The 20,801-nt window shown below is 38.3% G+C and overlaps 1 protein-coding gene across 5 annotated transcripts in view; it reads left to right on the forward strand.

Moving 5' to 3' along the window:
• Positions 1-20,801, forward strand: part of FAM135A (family with sequence similarity 135 member A) — a 68,257-nt gene that overhangs the window by 9,850 nt on the left and 37,606 nt on the right. For 4 of the 5 annotated variants that reach the window (XM_085316031.1, XM_085316034.1, XM_085316035.1 and 1 more), the window contains 7 exons: positions 9,712-9,791; positions 14,193-14,332; positions 14,448-14,518; positions 14,720-14,893; positions 16,737-16,863; positions 17,178-17,331; positions 19,826-19,903. In XM_085316031.1, coding sequence (XP_085172157.1) covers positions 9,712-9,791; positions 14,193-14,332; positions 14,448-14,518; positions 14,720-14,893; positions 16,737-16,863; positions 17,178-17,331; positions 19,826-19,903 — 824 coding nt within the window. The remainder of the gene's footprint in view (positions 1-9,711; positions 9,792-14,192; positions 14,333-14,447; positions 14,519-14,719; positions 14,894-16,736; positions 16,864-17,177; positions 17,332-19,825; positions 19,904-20,801) is intronic. The other variant, XM_085316033.1, reaches the window with a different exon arrangement.

Here is a 20,801-nt window from a genome sequence, read left to right on the forward strand (position 1 = left end):
TTAAGTAGCCATTTATGATTTTACATATTTGGAGGATTAGCTGCATTTAGAGGATTATTTCTCAAACTGCAACCTCAGAAGTATCGGTGATATTCGCTGCCTGTGCACTTTTTATATTTAAAAATAAATATGTAACTTCTTATCAGAGTAGTCCATAGGTCAATTGCCTAGCACAGGATGAATTACTCAGATTTGCAAACAGATGTCTGCGGAGGTATATCTGACATTACTCACAGGGTATGATGCTTTACTTGTGCTTGGGCATGTTCTGTCATGGTACACCAGTCATATTTACTGTGATTTAAAGTCCTGTTGTTAACTGATCCTTGAGGATAACGGCCAGTCACAAATAGTGTATATCTTTAAAATCTGAAAAATAGCCTATATAACACATAATCGTCTTAAGGATTAGTAACTAACTTTTAGCACTGCGTCTAACAAAAGTTTGAATATTTTCTGCTCTACCTCTCGCATACTGGGGACTGCATTTGTGATCCTGTTCTTCGCAGACGTTACTGCTGGTTTGGTAACAGCAAATTGCCTTGCTTACCCGYGCTTCTGCTGTGACTTGCGGGCGCTTCCCCTCCACGTTTACAAGCTTGCTTGGTGCGTCAAGATCCTCAACTTTTATTCAGGAAAACGGCTGATTGTGGGCAGTGGCGCAGCCCTGCGTAGCGGCGGCTGGCGGGGGGAGCGTCCCGCCACCAGGACCTTTGGTTTTCGCGGGGGAGCCCCCGTCCGCAGTTGTGCTCCGCTCCTCGGAAGCGGTTGTTATTGAAGCTGTCGGGTATTTGCATGCAGTCAGATGGTCCTAAATGATTTTAGGTAGCATAACCAGCATAATCCTGGTGTTTAACTTGGGATCGTTTTGCCTTTCTTAGGGGCAAGGAGAGAAGTTACCTGGTAACTCTCAGTTACGGAAAGATGAGGTTTTCGTTTCTCTAGAGCTGCTTGTATTTTCTTCAGCTGTGGATGGGCAAATCTAAGGGGCTGCATAAACTTAGCTGACCGTTTCCAGTTTAGCATAGCCCATGCGTTGCTATGAGATCTCTTTTGAAAACAGTTGTAGTCTACATTTTCTCTACCTGCATTCATTTTTGTAATTAAATTAAATTTTTATTTGTCACTAATCTTTTTTTTTTATTTTGTCAGTAATTTGCATATGCATACAGTTGGCCAGACCTGAGTTTATAACTATCTAAATGATAGTTATGTGTCTACTTTGTCTTAAAAAAGAAATAAAATAGAAAATTGCAATGCAGAATGTCTGCCATTTCATCATGTGTCTCAGAAATGGAACTATTTCAGCTAAGCGTAAGTTTATTGTACCAGCAGACTAGGAGCAGAAAAGGTAAAAACAAAATATGAACAGTAGCTCTTTATTATAGCTATAGGTTTACACACTTGTGTGACAATGAGTCAATTGTGTTATTTAGCTTTGTTTGAGTTTAAAAGATTTTTTTTCCAATAACACATCAAGAATTTATAAAACTAATGAAAATATACCACACTTTAAAAAGAAAAGTACTTCATTATTACTCAGACCCTGACGTTTGCTGAGGGAAGGGCCCTGATCGTCYCTCGAAAGCCCGGTCCCTTTCCGTACGCCAGCTCCCAAAGGGGGAGGGCGGAGGTGACRGGCAAAAGGGGAGCTTGCCGACGTCCAGGGGAGCGGAGACCCAGGATCCAGCCCCCGAGGAGAAGCGGGCTCTTCCTGAGCAGGCTTGGCGGATCCCAGCCGGCAGGGAGGTGTTCTCCCCTAGGCAGCGGGCACCTCTACCCTCCGAAAAACTGGGGCTCCTCAGGGCACGCGTGCAATAGGTCATACTATTTCCTGGAGGACCCTGTCTGCACTTGAATCTTGTTACGTTGGTTAGATCTCCTTTTATCCACGGCCCTTTTCCCCATCATACCATTTTGTCCATCCCGTTTTTCTCCCCGCATTCTTTTCCCATGCCGCCTCTTCACCAGTTTTTGTTTCTACCTTCCCTGAACGCATTCTTCTCCATCACCTGTTTTTATTCCAAATCATTTTGGATAGCGTCTGAAATTTTCTGCAATGTTCATTACAGTTTTCTCAAAATAAAAGCCTTTGGCAAAAGATAGATGTTAGCCAGGGGCTTTTTTGTTTTGTTTACTTCATTAATTTTTATAGATGTGTGCAAAGAATCAGTCTAGTACTGAGGTTGGCAGTCTTGTTGAACAGGTTCATTGGCTCCTGCCTACCTTTGGGGCATCCAGCTAGTGGAAGCTGGCAGCAGAAAAAGGCTTTTGACAGCTCGGTCTTCTGGTGACCATGTAATCTGTTTAGTTTGTCATTTAGGCTGGCACGAGGAGCTTCGCTCTTGGGGGTTTGGATTTTGAACTTTGTTCTTCTAACCGTGTATTTGCCACTGCGAACTAGATGGTGAACTGGAGGCTTTCTAGCTTTCTAGAAGTTACTTCATCCTGGCACAAAAAAAAAGAAAAAAAAATCTATCCAGGAAAAGCAACTTTTCTTTCTTTTTTTTTTTCTTTTCCCCAGATGCATCAGCATGTTGTTCTGTTTTACCATACAGTAGCTGGAATATTAGAAATTGTGTGAGGAAGGGGCAGAAACCATTCAAAAAGCGTTTTTGCTCCTAGTAATGAAGCTATTTTGCTCCTTATAGTGGAGCTATTGCAACTGTTACTCCTACTAATGGCCTTAATGGTCTTAAGTTGGCTTAAATCAATTGTGAAATTGCACTTTGGTTGAACGAAAAGGGTATCTGTTCCTGAAAGACAATTTTTCTTTATTAATGACTGAATAATATCAGAGGAGTATGTTGCATTTGAAACTATAGTGACGTTGAGAACATTGAACTAGAGGAGCTAATGTGACTTCCTTGAGTACGTAGGTTTCTACAGGGAAAAAGATAAAGGTGTTTGTGAGGGACAGAAGAGCAGTGACCTTTAAGCTATCTCACATAAGACATGGCAGTTTGTTTTTTTTCCCCACCACAATTTTGTTTGTAGCACCTGAGTTTCCATTTCAGGTTAAATATATGATRTATTTGCTACTAAAGCAGAGATTGCCTTTTCTTAAAGAAAGTTACAAAGTGGACTGTAAAACTTGTATACTGTGTTATTGATACATGAGAAGAACAGAATTGCACAGCTGCAAAAATTTAAAAGGCTGTTAACAATAAACGCCTGAAAATGAGTTGTCAGGCTTGTATTCTGTCTGTTTTATTTACTCAGCTTTGATTTCAAAGTTAACCTGTTATGATACGTCTGAATAAAAACTGCTGCCTGTTTGCAAGAGTTGAAACTTTGAAAAATTCTCTCTCTAGTTACCGAGAAAACTCTGTATCATGTACCCTTATCCTCAGAAAACTAAACTGTTCAAGCCAGCCAGTGGTTAAACCCTASCTGTAATTATCATTTATGATACTAGTATACTGAATCAAAAAGTCTAATAAAAAGTTAGTATTAAGCTAAATGAATACATTTATAAAGTTCTAACATTAAGGAGTGGGGGAAACTATCAAAACCAAATATRAGCTTCACATAGCTCTTATAATTTAGTATAGTAGCGTGTGTTTATGCAACTGCTTTTTTTAAAAAAAATACATACATATATACATAATATATATATATATACACACTCATTTGAGAGTTTTCCCCTTGAAAGTTCTTGCTTGAATGTTTGTAACCACTGCAGGAATTGTGCCAAATGTGCTGGTAAAAGAATATGCGGAAAAGCCTTTTGTGATAATAAGGCAAAATCCCTGGCAACACTTACTTTCCTTTCTCTCCTGTYTTAAGTATTTGATCGTGTTTTGTAGCAAGCTGTTGAGACTACTGTTGAGGTCCTTCCAAATGCTTCTCATCAAACTTATGCTCTAATAACTGTTTTGTTTATCTATATCTTCGGTTTTCAGAAATAACGTGTACCATACGTATGTGATGTGCTTTTAAAAAGCAATTTTGTTTTAAGCAAACTAGCTTTCAAATAGATATGATTCCTTCAAGCTTGTTCTTTGTTTTATTCRTCTTAATAAAAATATTTTATCCAGCTGAGAAATTCCTGGATTTTTCATGAGAGRGATAGATAAAAAGATTTTAAGCAGTTGTCTTTGGCACAATTTATTTCMTGCTGCTCAAGGATCTGAATTAGAAAGTTGTTAAATAAGGTAAAAGCGCACAATTATGAGAGAGTATAATCCCATGTTGGTCAGAGAGATGTTAAGCAGATGATAAAAACATTATTTATCTCTCATTGTTGGATTTCTTTCTTTCTTCTTTTTTTTTTTTTTTAATATATAACTGACTCAAGCAGATGCTGCACTATGAGTTTTGGATAGCACAGMTTTGCTTCTGTAAGAAGAGTTGTGATCTGTGGTAGGCTCTGCTAATGGAGGTCCAATGTAGCCATTACAAACACATCACTGTCTGCAAAGCTGTCTGCTCCTCTGGAGCCTTGCGCAYCTGGCTTTTCATCTCATATTTCCTCTTTTCTGTCCCACCTCCCATTTTCACAAAGCAGTGCTGCAGCCCGTCCCCAGCACTATTTTCCTGTGCACCAGGTAAAGCTTGTTTGCCTAATCCACTGCTTCATCTGTGCCCATCCATTTGATGGGACATTGGAAAAAGAGGAGGAGAGAGGTCTTGCTGGTGTTTTGCAGCCAAAGACATGGTTTTCAGCAGGGCCTTGCATTCAGTAAACCCCAAGAGCTCTCCTTGGGTTTTAGATTTGTTCCCCCTTTGTGTGAACCAATTAATTTAGAAGTTGCTCTGCAGGTGATCCAATGTGCATGTCAGTGTTGCAGTTCAAGGTGYTGAACGCTTGTTAATGTGACTAAGTTCACGTGACGTTGTGTGTTGGTATTCAGGGAATATGACAGGTTGAAATTTGCTGCCTGCACTTTTCGTCTACTTGGAGTGAGGAATTGCAAAAAAGTTTTGCCTCAAGGATGGATTATATTATGAAAGTTATCTAGGATGTACATTATTTCCCTTGGAATTTACTTTAGCTGGCAAAGTAAGTGTTTTTTCAGGTAAATGTTCATGTAGATATCTCTGTAGAAACACTTTTTCTTATTCTTTTCTTTCTTTCTTTAAGTAATGCCTGCCCTTTTGCACATACTGTATTTACACGCGTTATGGTCTATGGTTCTATGTGAGAGCATTTAAAAGTGAAATAACTGTTTTACTTCCACTATTTCCTTTTTGTTGGTAGCAGGATATATTCCAGATATTGTCCAACCCACTTCTTGCTTAGATTATAGATCATGTTTTTCAACAAATGCGATAAAAAACTTACTCATACCTGTCTAAATAATGATCCCAGTGAAAAAAGAATTCTGCCAATATGTCTGAGTGGGAAAGTGTTTTCTGGCTCCTATCTCTGTTTGAATCTTCCAGATTTTAAAACAGTTTATTTGGAAAACTTAATCTTTCATCCAGAATGGACAATAAAGGTCCCTTCTGCTTCCAAGAGAGAGCAGAAGTTTCCCTCTGTGAGAGCAGTAATACTGACAAGCACTTTTTTAAAAGACCTTTTCTTATAAGRCCCATAAGTTTAAGGATACAAAACTCAAGATATCTGTGAACCTTTTAAAAGCGTGATGGATTTGCATGTGATTATTATGTTCAGGGCCAGGTGAGACGAATGGACATCAGCAAGCACACACACTTGTTTTCTGAAAGAATACAGAGTAGACTGGGATTGGCACAAATCCCCTTCATATTTATAAGCTCTTCACTAATGACTTCAGCTTTGCTTGTATGTACCGTCTCAGAAAGCATCTCAAATATTTAAGCCAGCTCTCACATTATGAAGAAAATGCAAAGCTGCCTCTGGGGGGTGAGTGTAAAACCTTGTTTCAGGACAAAGCTTCTCAGCAGTGCAACAGAGCAGGAGATCTGGTGTTCATTCTGGACCTGCTGTCTGCACTTGAGATAAGCAAGGGTAGCTGCTGGAAGCATTTGCATAAGGARAGGTTGGCAGATTTTCAGAGGCAGTATTGTGTATTATGTTTCTGAAGTCTCTGGCATTGGAAATTTAATAAGAATTGGAAGATGCTGCCTTTCAGAGAAGGGAGCAAATCAGCTGTTAAGAGGCATCTTGCTCAAACAGCAAGTTCTTGCTGAGTTTAGATTCAGGAAAGCCAGGAGCTGGAATTTGCTGTTTTCACATAAGTCTCTCAAGTTATTTTGGATGTCAGCTCCCAGCCATGTGCAGCTCTTGCTTTGTCACCTTTTTGTCACCATGTTGTAAGTTGCTGTACCCTGTTTTATAGAATTCCTCATTCAGTTTGGAAGATGTATTGGTAGGTCATCTAGTCCACCCTTGTGCTCGAAGCAGGGTTAGCACTGAATTCAGACCATATTGTTTACAGCTTGTCCTGTCAGGTCTTAAAAGCCTTCATTGATGGAGATCCCATGACTTCTCTGGGCAACCTGKTCCAGTGCTTCGTTATCCTCATGGCAGAATACTGTTCTTTACATCCAGTCAACCTTTTGATATAGCCCAGAGTACACTRCTGACTTACTTACCTTACTACCTGTCAAGACCCACAGGTTCTTCTCAGCAGAGCTGTTCTCTAACCAGTCAGGCACCAAGCTGGACCATTACTGGGTGCATTCTGTTGGTGGCACTGGGTCCATATAGACTGTTAATAACACTTCTCTTTTTAAGAGCATGTATGCTCATCACTGTACCTGAAATATTCCTTGATGACAGCAGTTAGCAGAGATTCCTCTGTTCTGAATCAGGTAAATTTAAAGAAGCATTAGGGAGCATTCATTCACATAATAATGAAGGTTTCCTGGTGTTTCAGAAGTGGCACTGACTTGCCCAGTTTTAACAAGRCTAGTACCTGGAAGGTCTGCTACTGTGACCATATTAAAAATAACTGTTGCTTCTTCATTGAGGAGTAGGTGTCYTGATGGCATTTGGGAAATGAAAAGAATGCATTTCCATAGCTATTCAATTAAATCGTCCATGGAGAAACCAAATATGGGCCTATAGGGATAGAAGTTGGACTGTTTAATGACCCCTGTCTCCACTGAGTGCATTCTCTAGATAAAACAGTGATAGCAGTAGTAAGCATTACTCTTCAGCTGCAGAATCTAGGGGAAAAGAGATGATCCAGAAACAGACTTTGTAATACTGAATGCAGTGATGTTCCTGAGCAGTGAGAATTTCAGAATTGGTCACTGTGTTTCCAGCCTGGAGGTGAGGCTTTTGAAAAGCCTTGGATGTGTCTCTGCTCACAAATATGGCAGAAGGCAAGCTCATGGCATGATGGAAAATATTCCCGTTAAGGGGATGAAAATCCTCAGAAATAAGAGATACCTACTTCATTCCTTCAGGCTAAGCATTTCTGCCAAGTCTGAGACTTCACATGGCCTTGGTACAAAAGGTGTTCCAGTTACCTTGAAAGCAGTTTATTTTATTATCTGATTCTTCTGATGGTCTCCGCATTTGCTTGCTGTATTTTCTGCTCAGTGATGTTATCCAGAAAAAAACAAAGTTCCTTAAAGATGTGTTACTTGGTCACTAATTAGGAGAGCTGTTTCAACAGAGCTTCATAAATGCTTCGTAAGGCTCAGGGAGACTCTTGAGAGTTTGCTTGCTCAGCCTGCCTTTGGAGGCTATCAAATCGCTCTTGCATCAGCAAGGAGAGCTTCAAGCAGCCATAACCTGCTTCTCAGGCTGCTTTGTCTCGACAAATTGATGCTAAAGTCTCACTCAAAATCTCTTCCTTTTGTGGTGTGAGACCTTCAGCCAGCTGTCAGGCTGCCTTTCTTCCCAGAGCTGTTCTCTGCGCTGCCCATCCTGCAGTGACTCATTTTAGGATCCTGCTTGATTAGTTTTTGTTCTAGCTGAGGCTTTTAAAATGCTCAGCTGTAGGTATATCATCAAAGATGATCAAAATGCATCCTGCTGAATTATCAGATGCTTGGTTTTGTAAACATTGATTTAGAGCTTTTCATTTGCAGGTAGATCTTTAATACCTATGGTCTCTAAAGATGAATAGCAACAAACAATTTGAGTAAATACTGTGTAGGAGGTTGGGTTTTTTTATTTAAGTATCTTGATGCAGTTAAATAATTGTTTCAAAGATCTGGACGTAAGTTTTTAATTTAATGTTTCCATATTTGCCCTGAGATGAACCCCTGCAGGATTTTGATATTCAGATTAACAGGTAAACGTTTTATGTTATAAACTGCTTAAAGTACAAATCTGTGCTGAATATCAAAGCGACCTGTCTCAGACAAGCAAACAATACACCTTCATCTCTCCATTAACCCAAATTAAAATACATCACATAGACAGTAGTATAAGGGGTAGACTATTCTGCTCTTAATGAAATACTGGGAAGTAATCATAGAGGAAGTAAGGATGTTCTAATAGCCTTTTTGTTACATAATTTACATTCTAAGCATGTGGCCTTGAATATAAACAGTGCTGTTTTTTTTTTTTTTTTTTTGAAGGCCTGGATTGTAAACATTCATTTGATAGCATAATTACAGAGAACAAGTCTAATTGTATTAAGTAATAGGAATGTCAGCTTACACCACCTTTCTGTTCTATGTCTAGTTTTTACTTTGCATTTACCTTGCATTTTTACCTTGTTAAATGAATCATTTACTAAATGTATTCGAAATGGTTTCATCTATGGGTTTCTAAAAAACTAAATAAATAAAGGTATGGTTATCAGTTTACAATAGGTTGAGTTTTATTAGATTTTTAAAAGGTAGGATTAAAGGTAAGATGATTTTGCTATCATCTTGTAGCATTAACCACACTGCTGGTTTATTAAGTATCTTCTATTATATGGTATTCTTTGATATATTGTTTTGACCAAACTAAAGTTGACTTCTAATTTTGTGAAAGGATTTAATTAAGAATTATTTTTATTTATTGACTGTAAGGCTAGTACACAGTTGCATCAGTTGTTACAGAAGTCCTGGTGCCTCAGCTTTAGTTGTGGTGTTGAAAACAAAACAGAATGAGGATGCTTTGGATTTGCAGAGTTTGGATGATTAGAAGAGCCATAAGACTATGAGTGGGATATGAAATGCAGACTCTTAAGAGCATTTCAGTCCATGCTTCTGTCCAAAAAGGTGTTTTTGCCCTCCCACTCTCTTTTTCTGAATGTTGTTGTTCTCACCCTTTGGTCGGCACTGGAGCCTGTGCAGCGGTGTCAGATCAGCTCGCTGAACTGGCTGGAGCTAACTGTTGAAAATAAAAATGAATTATCTGAAATGGGATGAGATGGAGAGAACAGGTCATCTAGTGTATGTTTATAGATTCTTGTGTCATACTATGAGTTCCATAAAAATCAATATAAGAGACAATTTAGGGATTTCATAGATCAAAATCAAAGTTGGAAGCAGTGTGGAACTGGAGCAGGGTTAAGACCTGTTCAAAGATGGGGAGCAGGTATCTAAATAAATACTTGTGCCAACACTCTGGAGGAGCAGGAAGACAGCTAGTTGTGTTGAAACTTTGTTCTTGTATTCATTTTTTTGACCATATTTCTAGTTAATGATAAAAAAGATGGATGAAGAATTAAAAGAAAAACACAGTTCTTTAAGTTTTGGGGGCTTCTTAGGCCTGTTGCTTCCTCCTGCTCCCCTTCCTCCTATCCCTGCCTTTGTCGGCGTATGTGTCTGCACATGGTAAATGAGGTGTACTGAACYGAATGTGTTGCAAATGACTGTTATTTGCTTTAGCTTTTACCAGATTCGTGCATCTATGAAAATTCCACCAAGAATTCCCCACAAATTAGAAGCTAGCTTGTTACACGCAACTGGTAAGTGCAAGAACTTTCAGCAAATGAGGTCGTTATCTTCCTTTGCTAATTAAGGGAGCGTCCTTTTTGTCTTAAGCTACTACAACTAATGAGAATGTTTTAATTCTGTATTTTGTTATTAACGCAATTGAAATGTAACTTATTTCATGCTGACCTACTGAAAAATTAGCATGTTTGTTTTTAGTAATGAGACTTACAAGTTAATTACAGAATTTGTGTTACAGTATTTCCTCTGTTGATTCCCGTTACTGGTAGCACAACACAGTGATTCCTCTATATTAGTGTCGTCTTCTGCTTTTTCCACTGATCTGCTTAGTTTTCCTTTGTTATGGACTAAAGTGACTAAGGCCTTGGGTAGGTCTCATTTAGGTAGGTACTCTCAAAGTAGTGGAGAACTTCAGATAAAGACTTTCCTGCAGATTGCCAAACTTGTTCCTTTCCAAAGGAAGGCTCTGGAAATGTTTGGTTCTTTTCCCCCTCTGCCCTCCAGCCTTGCTGTTCTGCTCTCTGGAGGCTAAGTTAAAAATTGATTTAAGCTCCTGAACAGAAATATCCACATGCTGGCRCCTTCCTCATACCCCTGGTTTTTTCTAAACGTGGTAATCACTTTTGCTTTTTGTGTCCGGGGCAAATTAAACCTGGAGAAACATATTAACGCTCTCCTAATTCTGTAAAAAATATGAGAAGTAAGAATGAATTAAATCTTCAAATGTCAAATGAAATTTTTGGAATTGCCAGGAAGAAAAACTTGCTACAGACTGAGAAAATGTGATATGAAGGTAYAGAGACCTGAATTATTGAGCAGGATCACAATATAGATACTGAAGCTTCTTGAATAGTTCCTGGATGTGTGTGAAGCARAGAGTTAATTTTTATGAGCACAAAGGGACACATTTTTCAACTCGGAAGTGTAATGTGGTTTACAGGAATTTAGGTCTACTAAACTGATACTTTTTTTTATAGTGTCACTTAAATAATATTTTCATTATCTCTGAAAGATTTTTTTTTTTATTCTGATGACATATTTTAGAACTATTTTCAGTTATTTTTCAGAAAGCTTAATGAACTCTGTGACATATATTCTAGCCTTTTTGTCTCTCTTTGCTAGACATAGACTACATTAACATCAAGTCTGCAGTTTGACATGAGTTTAAATCAACAGTGTTGTCAAAAAAAGCAGCCTTTGCTTCCCTCTGGCTATTTCCTGCTGCTCTGTTGCTCTGTGCACTGTTCTGACACAAATGTCTGATCTGGCCAGTGAACTCTACCGGGGAGCTAATGCAGTTGGTAAACAATCTTTTCAAAACCACCAAGCCAAAACCCCAAATCCAAAAGCTGGGATGCTTTTTAGATCAGTCTTGCCATCTAGTTCATTGTGTGGTTGCTGATGTTTGTGCCACAGCAATGTGGAGAGCAGGAATGAAAGGTAAACCAAAGAGTGGGTGCAAATTTAAATGCACCTCAAGCTACAGCTTTTTTTTTTGGCTTATTTGAGGGCTTTTGGGGTTTTGGGGGGGCTTTCTTTTGTTTTGGGTTTTTTTTTCTTTGGGGGGGGGGAGGATGTCACTGTAGTATTCATTTGTGCTTTTGAATGTGATCATGCTTTATCTCCTAGAAGACCTGTCATACATCTGCTCCAGTTGCTTACTTAATTTAGCAGAGCTTTAGATCTAGTTCACAGTTTACCGTTCAAGGTAACCAAATAGCTCATATCAGTTACTGAGACTGCCATTATTTTGAAAAAAAAAGCTACTGTTATGCAGCCTGTGGACTAGCACTGAAGGGGTGAGCCACTTTATGCAAGCATCTTTTATTTGTTGCTGGTAGAGGAATTGTAGCTGGGCAGGAGCCTGTGGTTCTTGTTCTTGAGACGGGTATGATATAGCGACCAGGTATGTCTTCCTGTGCCTCTGTTATTCAGTCTTCCTCATACTTAGATCTTTTCCTGGTCCTATTCCCTTTGACAGCATCATGGTTTTCTCACCCCAGGCCATGTCTTCCTGCTGAGTTACTAGCTCTCCCTAGAGAGGTTCTAKCTCTCCCTAGCCTCTCCGTAGATCGCTTACACTTTCGTTGCCTTGGCTGTGTGTTTTCCTGTTTCTCTCAGACTCTTCATGAGATCTGACTCTTCATGAGATGTAACTCTTCCTTTCTATTCCCCAAGTGAAGCATACCATCTCAGTTTTTCCCTTCTTCCTGCTCCATTGCTTTTGCTTCCATCAGTTGTCCAGCTCTTTCCAGCTCTTTATCAGGTTCCATGTTTCCTTTTAATCCCTTTTCCTTCCCTTCCCGTATTCCCATGGTAGTAGTTCACTAGAGGAGCGCAGGACCCAGGACAAACTTCCGTTACAATATGATACAGCAAGGCGCCTGCTTCAGCCCCAGCCTTGTKGAGGTCTGGTGGCATCCTTGTGATTTGGAAGGAGATGCAGTCATGCTCCAGAAAGCAAAAGAATAATTCTAGTCTATGTGAGGTTGTTTCAGCTTTGAAGTTGTTCTAAATGCCACCTTCTATCAGAAACTGGTGGTGCTTTTTCAGAAAAGAAATAATCAGATTAGGAATGAGATGTCAATTTTTTACCTTGCAGAAGAGAATGGATTCCCCAATATTTTTTTACCCTCCCCTGATTCGTGCATTTTCCATTCTTTCTTACAAACTTACAGCTTGCTAAGATGGCTTAGCTGTGTGGATACAAGCCTAGAAGTAATTTAGTCAGTCCGTGGTTGACTAAAAAACATTTGYTCTGCCTTGCTGGTTTTATGGTTGGGGGCGTTTGATCCCCACACGGGTGTGAGTCTGCAGTTGCTGGCTTTGGGTTTACCTCTGCAGCCGTYCTCCTGCAGGCGCAGTTTCTCTTTGCACTGCGGTTGGTGGGACGGGTAGCGGTACCAAAAGAGCTGAGTGGTGCGCAGGCAGCGGGACCATGGCCATATGTTTCCACTGCCTCTTTTGTGTCAGACTAGAGGCTATCCGTTTCGCTGGGGACATGCAGTTATATCAGGTTACGTGTAATGGGAAACCATRCCCTCTCTGCCCTTCAGATGGATTGATACAAGCTGAAAGTGGCATTACGTGGGGGAATTACCTTTACTGGTTCAGCCTTTGTATCTAACTGGTCCAGGCGACCTAACTGCAGAGTCTGTATGAAACTGCTTCAGTGAAAAAGCACTTAYGCTTGTTTTTGGTTTCTGAAAGGAGGTTAAACTTTGTTACAAATGTTACAGGGTGGGAATGTCTGCCTTGCATGGACTCAGTGATTTTTCTGTCAGTGGTCTGTAAATCCCAAATCTGTGAAGCACAAACTCTGCAGATTGATTTTTTTTTCTTTTGTGGATTTTTCTGAAGTAATCTATTAAGAAAAATAAAAAGAATTTTCAAAATGCTTCACAGTCGCATATGCACCATTTCTAAGAGTTAGTCTCCTGCAAAATGGTGATGCTATTGAGCCTGCTTGCCGAGGAGTGGTACGAAATGGCCGGTAGTTCAACTCTTACCTTTGTTCTTCCAAGTTCTGTTGTTTTTACGTGCTGCTTCACAGGTTAGTGCCTGCCATGATTTCTCCTGTGTAGTAAACCCTTTCCTATTATGCTAAATATTTCTTCAACAATGTTTTTTTTTTCCTTTTTAAACCATTCCCTTTTTCATTCCTACTAGAAGTCTTTTGACCTTTCTTGACAAAGGATTCCCCAACCATTTGTCACACTTCTGTGAACTCTCTTTGATCAGCAGCTTCTGGACTGAAAGCAGAGGTGCCAGATTGAACAAGAAATGTAAGGTTTAGATGACATATTTGGAACTGGTCTGACCAGAGTAGTATGCAGAACTGTGGAAGGAAGGACAGAATCGCCTGTATGCTTGATTAATTCAGTGGGGCAGTGCATGTTGTTTAGTCTTTCTGCCTCATCTGTAAGTAATTCTCAGTTCTCAACATGCTTAAAAATTTTGAAATGACAGTAATGTTGAATGAAGGAAGACAAACTTCATGCTTTTTATTAGAACTTTTGGTGCTTGGAATGACCTACTGCAGCTCGAAATGAAGCAGAAAATCTTCAAGGTGGGAATTGTGTTAAAAGTAAATTACATTCAAAAATATCGATACAGTATTATTTAGAAACAAAAACATTCGTTTAAACTCCAGTAGCTGCTGACTAAAATGCAAACTAATTGTGTTGGTTCATCATTACATCAGTGTTAAGTTTGATTACTTCCACTTCTGTCATGTCTGTTATTGTCYGTGCTTCTTCGGTTGCTCTGCATCAGCCATTGCTAAGGTGATCTCCGTTAAAGATAGTTCTAATAGTGGACATGGAAATTATAGGAATGGGAGTTTCACTTATTAGCTGCTCCAGAGTTTCCAGATTCTAGACCAATTATATTAACACTTGTTTCTCCCTTTTCAGGTGCAGATCTTGCCTTTCCTGCTTCAGTCCATGACAATGTAGTTTGCAGTAAAACATTTCAGATTCTTTACAAAAATGAAGAAGTTTCYGTGAATGATGTGATGATTTTCAAAATAAAAATGCTGTTAGATGAGAGGAAGGTAATCTGCCGTTCAGCTTACTATATCCAGATCCTTAAGTCTTTGTTATTTACAGTTTGCTTTACTATAAATATGGGACCTGAAAGGATTTCATGATTGTGCTATTTCTTTTTAGATTGAAGAATCYCTTAATGAAATGAATTTTCTGCTAACATTAGATCTACACTTCACAGATACAGACTATTCGTAAGTTTAAATGTAAATGATGTTATTAAAACAACAATGTTAATTGCTTCTAAATTAACATTCGAAAGTATACACCAATGCTGAATTGATAGCTGTATCAATTACTAATAACTTGCTTACGTGTCGCASTTCTAATATTTATTGCTTACCTACTTTAAAAATGATTACTCTAATTATATGTGKTTTTTTACTTATTTTTAGACCCGATGACCTGAGCACACTACAGCCAATCAGTAGCCGAACTTTAAAGTTGCACTTTAACTTGCATCGGGGCCTTCATCATTATGTCAATGTTATGTTTGATTACTTCCACCTTTCTGTCATATCTGTTATAGTCCATGCTTCTTTGGTTGCTCTGCATCAGCCATTGATAAGGTAATCTCCTGTGAATAAAATGCAAATAAAGTGTTTGGGTGCCCAGTTGTAAATGTTGTGAAAATAGAATACTTAGGAAGGAGTTAAGTCTATGTACGACATAATTTTCTTCATGACGACTCAAGGGTCAGAGCAAACCTCTTGTTTTAAGAGCTACCTGGAACAAATTTAGAGTTTGTTTCTCTTAGAAATAATGAGTAGATGGTGCAGAACAGAGATAATACCCAAAACTGGAGAAATGAGGAGGAAGGTGTTTATACATATTCTTAATCAAGAAGATCAGCTGATGACTCTGATCAGTCGCAGTAATAGGTGTTGTCAGAAACAGCTGTGGCTGTCTTTATTTCTCAGTTTTCAATTGCTGCTGTAACGGCAATAATGTCTGCAAATGATGCATTTATGTTTTCTAAAGTAAATGAAGCAGAGCGATTTCATTTTCTCTTTAAATAAGCTTTTGCCTAGTTTTTGCTGAAGCTTCTTTATTTCTTCTTTTCTTCCACGAATAAGCAGAAAACAGATCACTTCTGTCATCCTTTACAGCATCTGTCTTCCCCACTTCTGTCTCAAAAGTGAGCATGAAAAGTCACAAGTATGAAGTGTGTTCCTTACATGGCTTTTTCTGTAGCRTATCTAGCTTTGGCACCTTTCAGGGTTTTCAAATATGCCACGCTATTTTCTCCCCTTATGTTTCTTCCTGTTCATACTCAGGCTGCGGCATGTAGGTCCAAGACTTTAGCTTCAGGTGTTCCCACCACTTCTCTGTCTTCACATCATGGCAGCTGCGTCGTCATGTACGTTTGACTGCTGTTTTGTGCAGCAGCACTGTGCTGGTTTGGAGAATTCAGCCGACTTTTTATTTTTTATTCTGCTCCCCTCATCTTTTTTTCCCCCTCCAAGTTGGATTATTTCAGCAATGTGTTTCAGGCATGGCTATACGATAACTGAATTGGCAGATCTGAAGGKTTGGCACAGGGTTATTTGGGAGAGGAGTAAGCAGTGAGGAGATGGGAATGAGGTAGTATTGCTGTTGAAGACTTCAGCCGATAAAATCGCACCCTTAAAGCAGCGTCATGCATACACAGTGTGAGTTGCCAAAGCATACTGCAGGGGAAGTCAGGGGGTTCACCTGCATTTGGCCCTTAGATGTGGGGTTGAACTTTGTTTCGTTGAAAGTGAAAAACAAGTTTTCCTACTAATTTTCAGTCAGGAATGAATATTAAGGATCCAGGTTGTCCTTTTTTGAACAATTTGGGGAGAAGTTGGGGTTTGGGATCTCCTTTGGTCTCCTCGAGTAGCTGAGGTCAGGCATTTGTTAAGAAAACAGCAGTGACGGTTTGAGTGACAACTCTCCAAGCCTTTGCTGCTCATTCACCTTTAGGAGCTAATGTCCCTGCAGCAAAATTGGCAGGAGGTGAATGCTTCTTACCTGTTATGATTCAAAATCGAGCTGTTTGGCTTAAACTTTCAGGAATATTGTTTAAAATTGAGTTCTGCATTAAAAAGAATGAGGAAGAGCTTGCCCAGTCTCCTGGCACAGAGCCTGCTGACTTTTGTGGTGAGAGATGGCAACAGAACAGTCCAGGGCAATAACTTCTTAAATTGCTCCAGTGACCTGGAGATGGTCTTTGAAGAGAATGACTTTACAAGTACTGCTTTAAAAGGGGAGCCTAGTAGCCTGGGAACTTTCAGTATACTGTTGAGAATCTGTGTTTTTTGCCAATTTCTTGAAAAACTAAGAATTTTTGTAACTATGATGGATTTGTGACACGTAGTATGTTAGAATTATTCAGTTCATTTGCATTTATAAAGATGTGGATATCTTTATATTGAATTTGTTTTACAGCTTTCCTCGCCCAGTGAAGAAYACGTGGTTAAACAGGAACGCACCAGCACAAAACAGGGACTCTGCTATTCCTTCCCTGGAAAGCGTGGTCTTTGGCAATAACTACACAAAACAGCTATCAGCAGATGTAAGCATACGTCTGTTGAACATTTGATTTATATTTTGTTGGTCAGTGTGGATTTTTACCTGTTTACAGAAATACTGTCTGATAAGGAGTGAACTTTGGAGGTACTTCAGTGTGCCGCATGATGTAGGAAAAGAGTAAAATTGTTTCAAAAAGCTATGTTATATTTCAGGATCATGTAGATGGAAAGCTTAARATATTTAGTGTTTGACCTTCTTTTTTAAGATACTGCAGTCCATTGAAAAGCCCGTTTTAGTTATTGTTAATGCTTTACTTATGCTGTAAAATTAATATATGCTTTTTTTTTCTTTTTTTAGGGTTGCAGTTTTGTAGTTTCAGAGTCTTTCCTCAATCATGCCTATAATTTCCACTACACACTTTGTGCCAGTTTGCTGCTTGCTTTCAAAGGGTTACATAGCTATTTCATTATGATWACAAAGGAGCTCCCCTCTTCTCAACGAATTGAACTGGGTATGTTGAATATAATAAAATGCATCGCTTTCCTTTCAGTGTTTATTAAAAATGTCCCCTCTTCTAGGTTGAATTGGCATTAATTTTGTACATCTTGGATATCTAAAWTTTTTTGCTCAAACTGAACTGGAACTTGATAATTCATGGAAAAAAAAATAAAGTACCATCACCCTACTAATGAAATAATGAGCTAACAGTCTGAATTTATACAAATAATTTTTTCTTGTAGGTCTTTGTTTTCAGATTTGGCCTGTTTTTCAAATCATTGCTTTTTGTGRTGAGAAAGTTGGAGAAACTCACAAGTACAGCATGCTTGTTTCCTGACTGTATGTTATAGGAAACATGGTATAGTCATTTAAAATTTGAAATTTTAAGAAGAATATTACATTGGAAACTTACATGAAAACAAGACCTACAAAAAGAAATTGCTGCTGACTCAATTTGTAGTTTGTCCTTTAAACTGGCTGGTTGACCAATGGCTTAATTACCTGAGAATTAGGAAAAACAATCTGAATACAGAAGAACCGTTTCTGTAGAACGGAGTAGTTAAAATATGTTTTCAGAGCAGCTATTTCTTTAATGAAGTTAAAATTAAACTCTTACAGAACAGATTCATAGAAAGAAATTTAAGTTACACGTTCATGTCAGTGAAGACTCCTGGTAACTTGAATGAACCACATTTGATTAAAAAAAAACCCTGAAAATACCACATGAAATGCGTTTCTGTAGCATGCTAGTATGTGAGTGAGCCTGCTCTCAACTTGTACAGCTGGGAGAGTGCTATAAATAAAGAGGAAGTGCATTGGCCTTATAAAGGACCAGTTGGACCTTTTTCCCAGTGAACGTATTCCCTTTGAGTAATGTAATTTTTAAATTCAAAAACCAGACAGGTCTTTTGGAATTTACATTGAGTGTAGACAGCAGGTATTGATTATGCTATTGCATAATTTTAATAATATCAGAACTAAGCATTACGAATTTATGAGATAGGAAATGGAGATAGGAAAATTGTTTTAATCAGTAACTAGCTGCCATGTTACACTTAAAAATTAATGTTTCACATATATTCAAAATTGCAAAGCCATTTTTGGAATGGGATTTTTAGAGGAAGGGCGCTAAAAGTCTATGYATTGCACATATCACTAATGCAGAAACGGAGACTTTTGCTTTATAGAAGTAAAAATACTGCTAGAGTTAAGGTGCAAGGAATATTTTTGTCAGTTATCTTTATTTTGATATAGAGGGGAGGGAGTGCCCTGTTACATGAATGACTCAACTCTTAGTCTTCCTTCTACTGACAAAATGCATTTTTTTTGCCATATGGTATCTGATAGTTTTACTGTCATTGTAAGGGTAGGCTTAGACTAAATCATATTTAAATACTTCACATAGGACCTTACGTTCTGTAAAACATTCTTTAAAAATACATATAATAAAGAAGCAAGTAATTGAATTTCACAGCTGGGTGGTACCCTTCAAACCTCACTGAAGTCAACAGTAAGATTTTCATAAGCTTCAGTGGAACTTGAGTCAGACCTTTAGTGATTTCTGTGAGTATAAAGCTTACCTTAAGGAAATGCAAGTCTGAACAATAGATTGAGATGTGAAAATTTGTAATTATATTTGACATGCATTGTACATATTTTGCTGACAGTTTGTTTCCTATTTTTTTCAAAATCTTTTCAGTTTCTGCTGTAATTACTTTATTTTTTTATTTATGATTTTTTTCATTTATTTCAGTTGTATGCATGTTGATTGGGACAATTGCTATAACAAAAGGAACTAATAATATAAATATTAATTACACCATTATTGCTCACCTTTTGCTCATGACAAATAACCAATGCTTATCATTATTAACAGTACTTTCTTTAAAATCCATCAGCAATGAAAAAAAGAAAGCCATGTTTATGTAATGTATGCAAAGAAATTGAAGCACTCTGGACTTCACAAAGTACACAGTTGTTGTCCTTTGTATTTATCTTTAATTTTWAAAATAAATGAATTATTTAATTGTGGAAATCTTATATGTGGAAATTAAATGGATTTTGGGGAAGGGAACCTCAAGTCCTGTTTAAATTTCAGAATCATCATCTTTTTGTGTTTTAAATAAATTCTCTCTTTAATTTTGTTTCTTCTGTTTGCTCGATTTTATGATGTACATTTCAACTCATTGTAAACTATCATATACTTTTAAGAAGACAGTGATTTTTGCAGAAGCATGTGCAAAGAACTCAGTAACCATAACTGAGYGTTTAAGTATTACTGGTTTCAGGAAATAAACAGGAAAACAAGCAAGCATAATGTACATCATGAATAGTATCTAATCTAGAAACTACACTAAAATTATATACTTTAGTGTACTGATCTAACTGCACTAATTGCTAGGCTAGCAATAAGCTTTCTTTTATTACTAACTTTAAGGCAAATAATAAATCGCAGATGAAAAAAGGAGGTTAGTAACTAGTCATGTGTGTGCAATCCCTGTAACTAGCCAAGGCCAGCATGCAGGTCCTTTATGAACGCCTTCTCAGAAGAAAATACCCACGAACCCAGAGAGACGCCTACCTAGGTATGTTTTCAAAGCAGATGATATAACCCCTCAGACCTTTATTAATAATATAAAATATTTTTCTATGTAAACAGGAGAAAAAAATCCTCTATATTCAGCCATAGAGAAAGTGTGTCAAACTCTGAAGTTTGTGGAGTCGAGCTACTATGTCTATGCTGAATATAGATGGTGAAATGAGACATTGTTACTGTTTTGTTGGTTTAGTGGTGGTTTACTTTTGTTGTCCTATCTTACTAAACAGAAATGATTGAAGAGTTTAGTCCGTTGTCACCATTTAAATAGCCAGYTAAAAAAGGCAGGTTCAGGTTATTCATTGCAGACTCAACTTTGTAAATAGTAAAAGACTCATATTTTTCCCCCTGCCAGATCTTTCAGGTTACCTCTGCTATCTCAGAGCTTGCTGCTGCCACCCACTGCAGGAGACATTCTCCAGGCTTCAGCTGCAGCAGCCCCTGCCCGGCGGGCAGCTCCCTCTTCGGAGAGGGTCGCTGTTCCCCTGGCGCTGGCCGAAAGACGGTGCTGTTTAAGCACAAGGCAGTTTATGGTGGGAAAGAATAAAATGACAGTTCAGACTCATAGCAGGTCATGAGCCTGATGAGATGATACATCTGCATTTTGTTTTTGAAAATGTGTCTGCATTTTGAAACAGAACCAGTAAAATTACATCACGTTTGCTGGATGAACATTGCTGCTGTAGAATGTTAATAGTTAATTCCCTTTCACCTTTTGCATTATATTGTCTATATTCTGTTGTTTTTATTAAGAACATTGTAGTTTTGAGTTTTCCATAATGATTTTAGACCTCAGAGTTTTAACTGTTTTTCAAAACCTATTACACACTGCAGTGTGACAGTGAAGATAAAGGCTCAGTATTGGGTCTGATAAATTAGCCATTTAA

This window comes from Rhea americana, unplaced genomic scaffold (assembly GCF_003343005.1).
Source record: "Rhea americana isolate MKP2758 unplaced genomic scaffold, rheAme1 scaffold_45, whole genome shotgun sequence".
Classification (NCBI taxonomy): Eukaryota; Metazoa; Chordata; class Aves; order Rheiformes; family Rheidae; genus Rhea; species Rhea americana.